Raw genomic sequence first — 13684 nt, forward strand, 5'->3', positions numbered from 1 at the left:
CAGTTTAAAACATTAATTTAAAAGTGATTTCTTAAAAAATAGTTCATATTAATGTGTAATTAAACAATAATTCATGTTATTAAATATTCAGTCAATACATATACTGTTCGAATTACTGCAAAAATAAACAAAGTGTTCAAAAGTGACCGTGTAAAAACAACCCTATAAAAATTATTTAAAAAATGACCATGTTTTCAGACAGAGAGGACAGGAGGTGTCATTATAATCTTTGAAGTCGTCTTATCTGAACAAATGATTACCTTCTAAGCCATCACAGAGTAATCGTAGCCATGGCAAAACTGATCAACATAATAAAGCCGCATTATTTAATGCCAGCCTAGATGAATTTATGAGTCCCGACGGGCAGCAACAGATAAAAGCATATTACATTTAGCAGCACAAATTACACTGAAGGTGCAAATCGAGGACGAAAACAATGATAAATAATGATTTTAAGTTACTTTCTGGCATTTGGGTAAAAGCTGGACATTTATCAGCGTTCAGAAGCAATGCCAGGAAAGGACCTGTCCTCAGAGATGTTTTTCAGAGCAGGAATAATTAGTATAATGCATTAGATAAAACCTCACGCTAATTTGTCAAAAGTTGCTACACTAAAAGGGATAGTGAATGGCAGTTTAATAAAACATCTAATATTAAACTAAATTTTTTTTTTTCTCATATGAGCAGTTGTGCCTGTCCAAGCAAAGTAACTATTTCAGGATATCATTATTGCTCCAGACATAGTTGACAAAACATTTTTGCAGTGTAATGTGTTTTATATTTTATCATCAGCTTGTACACCAGACTGGAAACTGGGTCATACTGAAAAAAAAAGAAAAAAGAAAATGCTGACTCTAAGAGAGGTCAGAAGGTACTAAGACGTCTGCCGGTCACGGCTGTGTGATCTTCACTGAGCTGCGATAATGACCGCAAAATATGCCTGTAATCGGTGATAAGGCCTTTAATGTTCTGTAAACGCGACAGGTACTAAAGTTTACGGGCGTAAAATTAACTGATAAACTTTGACTTTAAAAGGGCCTATCGAAACCACACTGTGATATGTGATCTTAAAGGAATAGTTTATCCTTTGCTTAAAATTTACTCACCCTTAGGCCATCAAAGATGTAGATGTAGATATAAATCATTAAGACATTTTTAGCTTCCATCAAAAATACAAGTCCACTAAAAAGAGTTAAAACAACTTAATGATGGATTTGTTTCTTGCAAACATGCAGCTTTTTATGACCTTTGGAAATGTGGATTAGTTGTGTATTATTGTGATGTTTTTATCAGCTGTTTGGACTCCCATTCTGACGGCAGCCATTCACTGCAGATGATCCATTGGTGAGCAAGTGATCTATTCCTTTAAGGCACTGTGTCCATGTTTGTTTATTGGTCTGTTCTATAAAACTTGAAATAAAAAGCTTTCAGTGACCTCCAAAAATGTATTTTGCTCAAACATCCCATCTGTAGTCAATTTGAAAATTAAAATGGAATATCAATAAAAACTAAAACATTTCTCATCCATTCACTGACTAAATAATTTGGAGCTACGGTTGAGGTCAAAAGTTAACATACACCTTGCAGAATCAGCAAAATGTTAATTATGTTAAAGATGGATCATACCAATGGATGTTATTGTTTATACTGACCTGAATAAGATATGTCACATAAAAGATGTTTACATATAGTCTACAAAAGAAAATAATAGTTGAATTTATAAAAATGGCCCTGTTCAAAAGTTTATATACACTCGATTCTTAATACTGTGTTGTTACCTGAATGATCCCCAGCTGTGTGTTTTTTTTTTTTTTTTTTTGTGATAGTTGTTCATGAGTCTCTTGTTTGTCCTGAACAGTTAAACTGCCTGCTGTTCTTCAGAAAAATCTGTCGGTCCCAGAAATTTTTTCAAAATGGTTTTTCAGCATTTTTGTGCATTTGAACCCTTTCCAACAATGACTGTATGGATTTGAGAATCTTTTCACACTGAAGACAACTGAGAGACTCATATGTAACTTTTACAGAAGGTTCAAACTTTCACTGATGCTCCAGAAGGAAAAACAATGCATTAAGAGGTGAAAACTTTTGAAAAGAATATCTTTTAATTATGTTTTTTTTTCCCATTTAGTACTGCCCTTCAGAAGCTACAGAAGATACTTACATGTTTTCCGGAGGACAAAATAAGTTAAATTTACCCTGATCTTCAAATTCATCTACAAGTTTTCACCCCCGACTCTTAATGCATTGTTTTTCTTTCTGGAGCATCAGTGAGCATTTAAAGCTTCTGTAATAGTTGTATATGAGTCTCTCAGTCGTCCTCAGTGTGAAAAGATAGATCTCAAAATCATACAGTCATTGTTGAAAAGGGTTCAAATGCTGAAAATACTGAAAAACCAAATAATTTTAAATTCTAAAGGTTTTTTTCTGAAGAACAGCAGGCAGTTTAACTGTTCAGGACAAACAAGGGACTCATGAACAACTATCACTAAAAAACACCAACAACAAACAGCTGTGGATCGTTCAGATAACAGCACAGTATTAAGAAAACTATTATTTTATTAGTCTCTTGTGGACTATGTAAACATCTTTTATGTGAAATATCTTATTCAGGTCAATACTAAATAAAAAAATAACATGCATTTTGTATGATCCCATACCATATTGTGTCCATTTTGCAGATTATGCAAGGTGTGTAAACTGTATATTCATTTTAAACCTCTATATTGTGCATCGACTTCTTAACTAAAACATAAAAGTTAGATACCCATTAAGTCACCTCAGCAAGGCTATCTGGACATCATGTTTAGAAACAACACCATAAAGTACGGTAAAACTGCATCAATTTACTTTTGCAAAATACATACATTTTAAATGTAAACATTTCAATTAAAATATGAATCCAAAAGTAAAAAAGAAATATTCAGTCATCTCAGTAAGTCATGCACTGATTACTGGTAAGCATGCGGCAAACCTGCATGTGTATGTGTGCGCGCACGCTACTAAAGAGAGGACGTGACACGCGGCCGGCGGTGCCACCGCTTGCATTGATTCAATTTAATTTGCGCACCTCTGTCACAGGGTGCCAATGACGGATTTACCAGTGGCCGGCCTGTTTAAATTACTTTTAAATCATAAAAGCAGCGCAACGACCGAGGGGAGGGAGAGGTTGCTGGGAATATGCGGAGAGCACTTGATTTCTTTTGAGCAAATTAGCTCTATGGATGTGTCTCAAACCTAGTGAGCTGGCTATATCTGGATAGCATATTTGTTGTGAATTTATAAAAAAATGATTAAGAAAAAAAAAAAACGACTCCAGAGATCGGTAAAGGAAAAAACGTCTCATGCAAAGCCCTAAATTTCGCATTTTGTTCTTATGAAATGTAGGCTATTCCGTATAACTGGAAATATCAGAAAGATAAGCAATGTAGACTGTTTGTTTACATCAGTAATTTTCTAATGCTACTCAAACATGCTGTCTAGTTAGGTAGCACACTAGGTTTGGAGACACAGCCTGCATCAGGACCGCAGACCGGAGCTCATTTGCGGGATAGAGGGGGCGGGCCGCTCCAATCTTCTCGGGTCACGGCGAAAATATCAGTTTCAGCCCCATGTCGCCTTTGCAGAGAATGTTTTCCATGTTATTAATCCACCGTCTACTGTCGTTTCGTCTAGGCAATATTTAAAATAACAATTGCGAATTTCAATTCATTTCGTCTCGATTTATTGCGTGTTTACGACAAGCAGTTGATGGCTGAAATGAAAGTTTTGAATGGATTGCCTATTTTTCATTTATATATTTAACTCTTTTTATTATTTGTATTTTCCCCCCATATAATGCTTACGGAGTGTTTGCACTTGTAGATACAGAAGATTGTGGCCTGTATTGCTTTATTTTTACTCTACAACTTAAATGCGCAATGTTTGTTTATTTCACGATGTTTATACGGTTGGAAATTATTGTTTAGCATGCGTTTTCGTATCGAACGGACTTTTCTGTTTTTAAAGGTATTGAAAGGCATCATAAGAGCCCTCATATACACTGATATCAGTGCTCAAATCCATGAAACTGACCAACAAATTGTATTTATAAAGCAATGAAATCCTAAAAGATGCATGAATGCAATTATTATTATTAATGCTGACAACTGCATGCAGGCATTACTTTTAATAAAAAATATTTTATTTGTTTCAGTCAATATAGTCTGGCTAATTTAGTCATACTAAATAATTAAATATTTGAATGGAACGAGTTACTTAATTTTATTTTTTTTTTTAGATTATAGGACAAAAGACGTCTTATCAGCCCCTTTAATGCTGCAAATATTTGACGCGCTGATAAGAGTAAATCATAGGCTAATGCACAATTTTATGGACTATATATAATGTAAAGTCGTAAAATGCAATTATCTTGATATTATAGCCGAGATTCTTTAAATAAGTCGTAAAAAATATTACATCACATTATTAGCTTTAATACGTCGGATATATCTTGGACAACCGCTCACTGATATTACTTTTTATTAGATACTAATTAATAATAATAATTATAATACAATATATTTTATAATATAAGTCTACATGTACTTTATAATTATGATTTAGACCTACATGTTTCAGCTCTCAAAAATAGTCAAAGCATCATCGTAATTTTGCAAAGTATGTAAATAAACATCAAAAATAAATTATAATGAATTTATTTCAATGTATTTTAATGATTTAGGAATACCTTTTGGACTTTTAATCAATGCAATTAACTGTAACTTCTGAGCCACAAGGAGGATGAGAAACGCTTTATGACAGACACTTTGGGAAGTTCGCAAACGTGTCTTTTCTCTTGTTCGAGGAACAAATCTCAGTCCAAGGACGGGTTAGTGTTAGAATAAGTGTCTATACTACAGTATGATCAGTTAATTAGAAAACTGTCAAGTGATCTACTCAAGCAGGACATCCTCTACAGCCAATCAGCGCTCACACAGGCGTTATGAGTGAGCTGTGAACGCGCGGGGAGGTTCAGAGAGCAGAGCAGATGACAGAGATACAGTTCTAAACAAGAGAGACCTGTAGTATATAGTATGATTAAGCGCTCATATCCTTTCTGTGCGAGGTTTATTTTTTTACGTGCGTAAAAGTTTAGAGATAGGCTACTTTATTACGTATAACTACTCTGGGCGTCTCATGGTTGCAAATGGGTAAATATCAGACTAAACTCTAAATACCTTAGTTCCAACAGAACTAGATTAAAACGCATGTATCTGTGCGTAAAGCGCGTCTATCCAAGTGTTTTCCTGCAGACCCTAGTAGCGTTGCAATGGAAAAATCAAAGAACTTCAGGATCGACGCCCTTCTCGCTGAAGAACCACACCGAGGGACCCGAGAAGTTTCACCTGGATTGAGCAGCGATAGCCCGACGGGCAGCCCGGTGTCCTGCAGGCGTGCCGACACTCCGTCCCCGCGCGGGACCCCCGGTGCCATACACCTCCAAACCGGAATCATACCTAAACCAGGGCTGCTCAATCTCCCACACCCGGGACTCACTTCGCTCCCAGGCATGTACACGACGCCCATGTATCCCATTTCAGCTTTGGGAGGTCAGCACCCTGCCCTGGCGTATTCGGGTTTTACGCAGCTGACGCAGCCGTACCCGGAGCAGCTAAAGGCGGCGGCGATGGCCGGATCTTTACCGCTGGAGCACTGGATACGAGCTGGCATCATGGTACCACGACTGCCCGATTACACCTGTGAGTGGGGTAGCATTCAGATGAGTGGGTAACAATTTGTTAAGTCACTAATAAACATTATAACATGACTATCCATAGAAAAACGAATATACACTGGAAAAAAGGAGCGTAGTAACATTTAAATGCTAGTAAATTTCCCAATTAAAATTGTGAAAGAAAACGAAATTACATTGAATTAAGTATTTTTATGGAAAGCCTGTATTTTTTTTTACATTATGTGTGAAAGTTTTATGACATTTCTAACTATTTGAATGCATTAATTAAAGTTAATATCAAATTAAAGTCAAGCATTATATAAATGACTGAATGTTTGTTGTTCATGAAATTTAAGTGGATTACCATTACACGTTTTAATCTTTCATTAATTAATTTAACATAATGCTAATTTAACATAACATAAAGCTATAACAGTTGATGTAAATTTACATTTACAATCCATAATAAATGAATGATCTTTGGAGAATTATGTATTTAATTATTTCCATATTATGTTCCCTTAAAAATCCTTTTTCAAAAGAAATAATTCCTTATTCCAGTTTTGAACTGCCAGTTCACATGAGCAAATTGCAATTTTTATGTAATTAAAAACTACAAAAGCATCTGAAAAGAAAAGAAAAAACAAACAGTGTCTCCCTGGATGTATTATCAAAATCATACATAAATTGTATGTACACCTCCATCATTATAGCACCATTACTGTCATGCACCAAATTTTGTTGCATTCCCGCCATTGTCAGTTTGAAAGCAAATATTGTAAAAGCTCATGAAATCCTTTTCAACATAATCAAAGGTGAGGAAAAGCAAACACAGAGAGGGAGAGATGTGCTTACACACCTGTGACTCTTGAAAGACCTGGAGTTAATTTGTCACTAAGCAATTATGTTTATAACTCCTGCTTGATGGATTATTAAACTGAAATCATGATGGTCACATGTGGCGAAATTAGTTTGCAGAATTACAGTCTAGGTGCCCAAATGATAAGGCAGTTTCAGGAAATGATGACTATATATTTACTTTTAGTTATTTCTACATTTATTTGCAAACTGAAAGCAGAAATTTAATTTTAAATACATAATATAATCAAACAAACATATATAATAATACATTGTGAACACACCGGTAGCCGATATATTTTATCAGACATTATACTCTTCACAGAGATGATTGAAAGATTATATTATCCTTGGATAGTTAAAGAAACGACAACTCAACAATAAAGTCATTCTGACACTCTCTCACTGAACAATGGTCCATATTGTGTTGCCAGGATTTACACCAAACTGTAATAATATAATTTTATTTTTGGCTTCTTTATAAAGCCATAAATGTCAGCTCGATGGAAATTGTCTTTGAGCAAGAGAGAAACTATAAACAAACACCTTAAACATACTGTAGTTCATCAATAAAATCCCAAAAGCGTTCATTGAATTTTCATTAAGTTAATGGCTTGCTCTTGCGTTTTATGGCCGCCCAGCCCTGCTTCCTCTGTGTTTAACAATAAGCTGCAGTAAAGATATTATGGTAAATGATAGCTGCAAATTCTGGGGCTTTCTTTTGTGTGTGTGTGTGTGTGTGTGTGTGTGTGTGTGTGTAGGTGTTTGCCCGACCCTGCAAGTCCTTGACATTAAATAAAAGAGACAAAAATCTCATAAAAATAATCTAGATGTGGATTACAGTGGCTTGCATCCCTTTTGGCTGGTGCTTAATATTTATATACAGTTACAAGAGGCCTGTTATTAATTTGGAACAGATTTACAGTTTGAGCAATGACGTTACTGCAGGCTCTAAAGTAAAAATGCTGCTAAACGTTTATGCTCTTAGTTTAAACTTTATATTTGATCAACATAAAGCTATGTTTAATTGCAGCAGCATAACTGCTCATTAACTTATTAGCAGTGCACAGGTTTCAACAAAACCCTAAACCTAAAGATGTGAACCATATCTGAGCAAAAGAATATCACTTAAATGTTGGATATTTTCACTTGGACCACCAAACAATCACCCAAAACACACTAGAAACCGCATAGAAATATTCTAGCAACCGCATATCAACACACACATATTTTTTTAAATAGAGATACATTTCTAATGTCCTAATTCTTTCTTTTTGTCTTACAGCCGCCCCCCAGTCCGGTTTGATGGGTAAATGTCGCAGGCCACGGACAGCATTCACCAGCCAACAACTACTGGAGCTGGAAAACCAGTTTAAACTTAACAAGTATCTTTCCAGACCCAAACGCTTCGAAGTGGCCACATCGCTCATGCTGACTGAGACACAGGTAAAGGAGTGTGAAAGTGAGCGAATGGATGAGTGAGATAGAAATGGTAAAGCGAGGTTTTAGATCGTAGAAAAAAAAAAGCCTAGTGAAAAATAAATATGCAAAAATGTATTTAAAATACATAAGTATACTACAAATACATTTACATATTATGTACTTGATAAAAAATACCCTGCAATTGTACTTTTAGTATACTAAACTGGTATATTTAAAGTCTAAGTCTTATTTAAAGCTAAATTGAAACTTATTTTGTACTTTAATGTACTTTAATGGTGCGGAAGTCCAACTAAAAATGTACCTAAGTATCTTTAATTGTGCTAAAGTGAAACTATTGCAAGTATACTTTAGGTGCACTTTAAATAATATCAGTCTTTAAATGCTAATTATTTAAAGATCATACAATCCTCATCAACAGTGACATTAAAACATATTTTAGGCTTAATATTAAGAAATGTGCATTGTGCACAAGTAGTACTCCAAACAAAAATTAAGGTTAAAGACTTGAACTATACTTAGTATAAAATAAATGCATTTTAATTCTATTACGTTTTTACTAGGGACACTACCGTACACTAAAGTTTGTACGATTGTTCACCAAGGCTGCATTTATTTGATAAAAAAAAAACTGTAATGTTGTGAATTAATATTAGTTTCATATTTTTATTAGTTTTAGTTAATATTAGTAAATAATGTTTTTTATTTTAATATAAAAATATGATTTATTCCTGTGATGCAACGCTGTCACATAATCCTTCAGAAATTTTAATATGTTGATTTGATGCTCATAAACATTTTTTATATTCAATTTTAAAAACATTTTAATATTCTTATTTTCAAATATTTTTGTGGAAACCGTGAATCATTTTCAGGCTTATTTGATAAATAGAAAAGTCATTTTGATCAATTCTAATTCATCCTTTCTAAACAAAAGTATTAATTTCTTTTAAAAAAATATTGGTAGTGTATATTTAATATTTTTAATATTATTTACACTGGACAAAATAAATGTGATCCTGGACCACAAAACGTAAGGGTCAATTTTCTGAAATTGTCATCTGAAAGATGAATAAATAAGCTTTCCATTGATGTATGGTTGTTAGGATAGGGCAATATTTAGCCGAGATACAACTATTTTAAAATCTGGAATCTAAGGGTGCAAAAATCTAATTGTTTAGAAAATCACCTTTAAAATTGTCCAAATGAAGTCCTTAGCAATGCAGATTACGAATCAAAAATTAAGTGTTGATATATTTACGGTAAGAAATTTACAAAACATCCTAATGGAACATGATCTTTACTTAATATCCTTGTTGGAATAAAATAACAATCGGTCATTTTGACCCATACAATGCATTGTTGGCTATTGCTACAAATATACCTGTGTGACTTACGACTGGTTTTGTGATCCTGGGTCACAAATAGTAAAAATACCAGGTTTCTATTATTTATCATGTGGTATTTAAATTCTACTCATTAATTTGGATTAAAAAAATATATATATATATAAAACATCGCTATCATATCAACATCACTGTCTAAATTACATTGTTTCTGTTCCATAAATTCTTTTCTATATTTCTCTATTGTTTCTTAGAAAGCGGTTATTTTGGTGCTAACCTTATGGAATTGTGTGTAAAACAGGTCAAGATCTGGTTCCAGAACCGCCGAATGAAGTGGAAACGCAGTCGTAAGGCTAAAGAACAGGCCGCACAGAATGAGGTCGAACGTCAACGCGGAGGAACCAAAATGACCAATGAGAGGCCAGGAAGGGACGGCCGCAGGGCCATCGCACAGAGTGTGGAGGAGCAAGAGGAGGACGACGATCTTGAGGAGGATCTCGATGAGGAAGATGAGGAGGAAGGGCAACACAAATTCATAAACGTATCACGCTCCACAGACTTTCTGCACCATGCGTCTGCATTAAGATATCGCTCCGACAGCCCGTTCTCTGAGGACGATATGGAGGAGGTGGGAGGAGGAGGCGATAGGAAGATCGGGGCAGGGTTATGAAAAAATACTCATATGGAAACTGAAACTGCATAAACACACAGCAGCCATGTATAGCCCCGTGCTGTGGTTTGACTGTGAAAACAGTACAATTAAAGAGCAGAGACTATAAAAAACTAAACATTTAGCCACCAAAAAGACAAACGAAAAGCCAACCAGCAGAATGCATTACACTGATACGCACATGTTGGTGTTGGTAAGTACAGGTATCAATGAAACTCATACAGAGTAAACATTAAATATAACAAAACAAACATTTAAGCTGTGTTCCAAAACTTGTAGACAGCAAACGGCATCACAGAATCTCTTTCTTTCTCTACACATACGCTATCGTTCAAAAGTTTGGGGTCATCGAGATTTTAAATTAAAGCGAATTAATAATTTTATTCAGCAAGAAGGCATTAAATTGATTAAAATTAGCAGTAAAGACTTCCATAGTTTTATTCTGTTCTTTTGAACCTTTTCATTTATCAAAGAATGCTAAAGAAAAGTAACACGGTTTCCAAAAATGAAATATATAATTCTTAAGAATCATGTGACACTGAGGACTGCAGTAATGATGCTGAAAATTCAACTTTGCATCACAGGATTGGTGAGCATAAGAACTTTTTTAAAAAATATTACAACATCCAACACCAATCTTTTGAATGGTAGTGTATATATTATTCATTTAACCATAAAAATTATAATAAACTTTGCTATATAGAACATTATGTTGCAAACTCAGCAACATGCCAAAATTTAATCACTATTAAAATCAATTGCTCAAGTGAGGTGTGCTATTATGTGCCACATGGAGATGCTGCCTAAAGCATTTCAAATTAGCCACTTCTGTGGATTATTATTATTCTTTTATTTTTTTGATTAGCAGAATGCCTATGCAGCTCTAGGTTTTGGAACGCAGCTTTAATTACAATTATTCAATGTTTGAGAGTCTTGTTTCTACAAGACTTAAATGTTAATTTATTGTTTTTTGTTAACTGTAAATAGCATCAGATGTGTACAGTTTTTGCAGTAACACTTTTGCTTCATAACTATCAGCTGCAAAAATCCTCCACTAGACATATATTAGCTCTGCAAAAATGACCTTGTTTACTTTCTTAATTAATATCTGGTCTTATTGTGCATAATTCATTGGTGCACATTATTCCAAAGAAATAACGTTGTAAGCATCTTTTCTGAAATCTTACAACTACTGCAGTGATTTAACACACATAGTAGCAAATAATGACAAATTAGAAAAAGAAGCATTACCACTGGAGATTCTCTGGAGGAATTTGACCTTCAGCTTCCATGTCCAGGTCAAAAAGTTGGTGGTCTAGGCCATAGATATATATACATAGATGCCTCATTAGCGACTGTTTCTATGGGCCGTTATACGTAAGTCATCCGCCATTTCACTGCGGTCTACTTGACGTCATTCACCCATAGATCTCATAGTAATCACTGAAAATTCGAAAATCCACAGTCCTGCACAGCCGTTGGTCTGCGAACCTACAGTATGGTGAATGACGTCAAGTGGACCGTTCCAAAATGGCGGACGCATCTACGTGCTTGGAGCGGTCCAATGCGGTATCTATGTATATATATCTATGGTCTAGGCAGCCGTCCTCCACAAGCCATAGCAAACTTCACTGTGGTATGAAACAGGCACTTTTAGGATCCAATCGAATCCTAAGCCTACAAGGATACACTAATTATACACAAAAATGTCATTCATGTGGTGACAACGAAATAGCATTCAATCAGCTTGAAATACACTGGATTCGATTTCATTACATTTTTGGTTTGCTAAAAGGTACAATGCAGGGCCGTGCACAGACCTTTTGAGAGGCATGTGCTGAAACTGAAAAAAGGGCACCCCCCAACACCTCCACGGTCGGTTGCTTTGTGTCAAACTCAAATGCAGTTACACCGTGGGTTTTTGACCAGCGAATGTGTGCAATTTGTCCATCATTAAAACGACGACATCACATTACGTCAACATCACACCGGTGTGGTGATGCATTATATGAACCTTTATAGACATACTAGTGTTTATTTCATAAAGACAACGTTGCGCTTATTCAAACAACAACATATTTTACCGTTATAAGATGAAGACATCCATCTGCTTCTGCTCTTTGACTCTGACTGATGTGCTGAAACGTAAGTTCGCGGCGCTCAGGGGGCGGAGTTGTGAAGTTTGACTGACAGTTTGAGCGGTTCTAAGAGATGCTTTTTAATGCCTTTAATTGGTTAAATATTTGTTAAAAAGACAAACAGACGTAAAGGGTTACCAATAGCATTGATTTATTAAAAAAAAAAATCCCCCCAAAAAAGGGCACTTCCAAGTGTAATTACAAAAAGGGCACAGGTTGAGCCCTACCTGTGCACGTGCCTGGTACAATGTGCATATAAATATTTATTTTCATTTAAGTATGCCATTTTTTAAACTTCTCATTTGCATCATTTACCTGTGTGATAAAAGAGCTGGAGGCATGTATATTTCTATATATACAGTATATCATGGTTACATTCATATGTGGCTCAGTGTTTGTTCACTTTAATGTTATTTAAGAAAGTCAAAGTCTGTGTAATGTTACTTCCAATGTAAGACACAAGAGAATTCAATACACAGCTATAATGTATAATAACGTTATATTTGTCCGTGTTGCTGTAAATAGATGCAAATAAATGAAACGAAAAAAAAAGTGTTGCAATGATTGTGTTCAAAATCTGAATAAAACTTCCTTTCAGAGGCAGAATACCTAGGTAAGAGTTAAATTAATATCTTTGTAACATCCTATTAAGATTACAGCTTTAAAGTGCTTGTTTTCGTATTCGTCTTGTTGATGTTCTTAGCAATTTGGCGCTCCTAGCACTTAGCGAAAACGAAGATGATCCAAATGAAGACAAAGACAAAATTCTATAGTTATTTAGATATTTTTGGGATATAAATATATAGTCATAAATTATCACAGTAGCCCTACTTGTCATGTTTTCGAGATGTCCCGCCGAACATACAAGCAGCGTCCGGTTGCTAATGCAATTTCCGTGAGTATGGAGCATAGACTGTAAAAAATATGGAGGCGCGTAACGTGCGTTATGACGTAACTTTTTGTTTGAAAACTCTGTCCAAAAGAAAACATACTTAATTTGTATTTATTTCAACATATTAAAATATAATATGTATTAAAGATATATATATATATATTAAATATAATTTGTACGTTTGATATAATACCATCAGATAGAGTGGTTGAAAAAGCAAATACTAAAAAAAAATTACTTTTTATATCAATTTATTATTACAACCCGCTTATAATTCTATTTTTACAAAGAAATAAGTGAGTAAATATTACTGTGTAATATAATATAATATAATATAATATAATATAATATAATATAATATAATATAATATAATATGTGACCCTAGACACAAAACCAGTCATAAGGGTACATTTTCTGAATTTAAATGATCTGAAAACTGAATAAACAAGCTTTTCATTGATGTATGGTTCGTTGGGATAGGACAATATGTGATCAAGATACAACTATTTGAAAATCTGGAATCCGAGGGTGCAAAAAAAAAAAAAAAAAAAAATCTAAATATTGAGAAAATCATCTTTAAAGTTGTTCAAACTAAGAAATACATAGCAATGCATATATTACTAATC

General features: G+C 34.4%; 1 protein-coding gene across 1 annotated transcript; it reads left to right on the plus strand.

Annotated features, from left to right (window-relative positions):
* Positions 1-5036: 5036 nt before the first annotated feature.
* mnx2b (motor neuron and pancreas homeobox 2b) lies at positions 5037-12699 on the plus strand. Its single transcript, XM_073842860.1, has 3 exons — positions 5037-5738; positions 7857-8017; positions 9659-12699. Exons 1-3 carry the CDS (start codon positions 5309-5311, stop codon positions 10025-10027), a joined length of 960 nt encoding a protein of 319 aa, XP_073698961.1. The 5' UTR covers positions 5037-5308; the 3' UTR covers positions 10028-12699.
* Positions 12700-13684: the final 985 nt, after the last annotated feature.

This window comes from Garra rufa, chromosome 6 (genome assembly GCF_049309525.1).
Source record: "Garra rufa chromosome 6, GarRuf1.0, whole genome shotgun sequence".
Taxonomy (NCBI): Eukaryota; Metazoa; Chordata; class Actinopteri; order Cypriniformes; family Cyprinidae; genus Garra; species Garra rufa.

Bases quoted from the DNA above. Each gene is read 5' to 3' on its own strand.
- mnx2b (XM_073842860.1), top strand. From the start codon at position 5,309: ATGGAAAAATCAAAGAACTTCAGGATCGACGCCCTTCTCGCTGAAGAA. The intron at 5,739-7,856 runs GTGAGTGGGGTA...TTTGTCTTACAG, and splicing joins ACGACTGCCCGATTACACCT to CCGCCCCCCAGTCCGGTTTG. The intron at 8,018-9,658 runs GTAAAGGAGTGT...TGTGTAAAACAG, and splicing joins TCATGCTGACTGAGACACAG to GTCAAGATCTGGTTCCAGAA.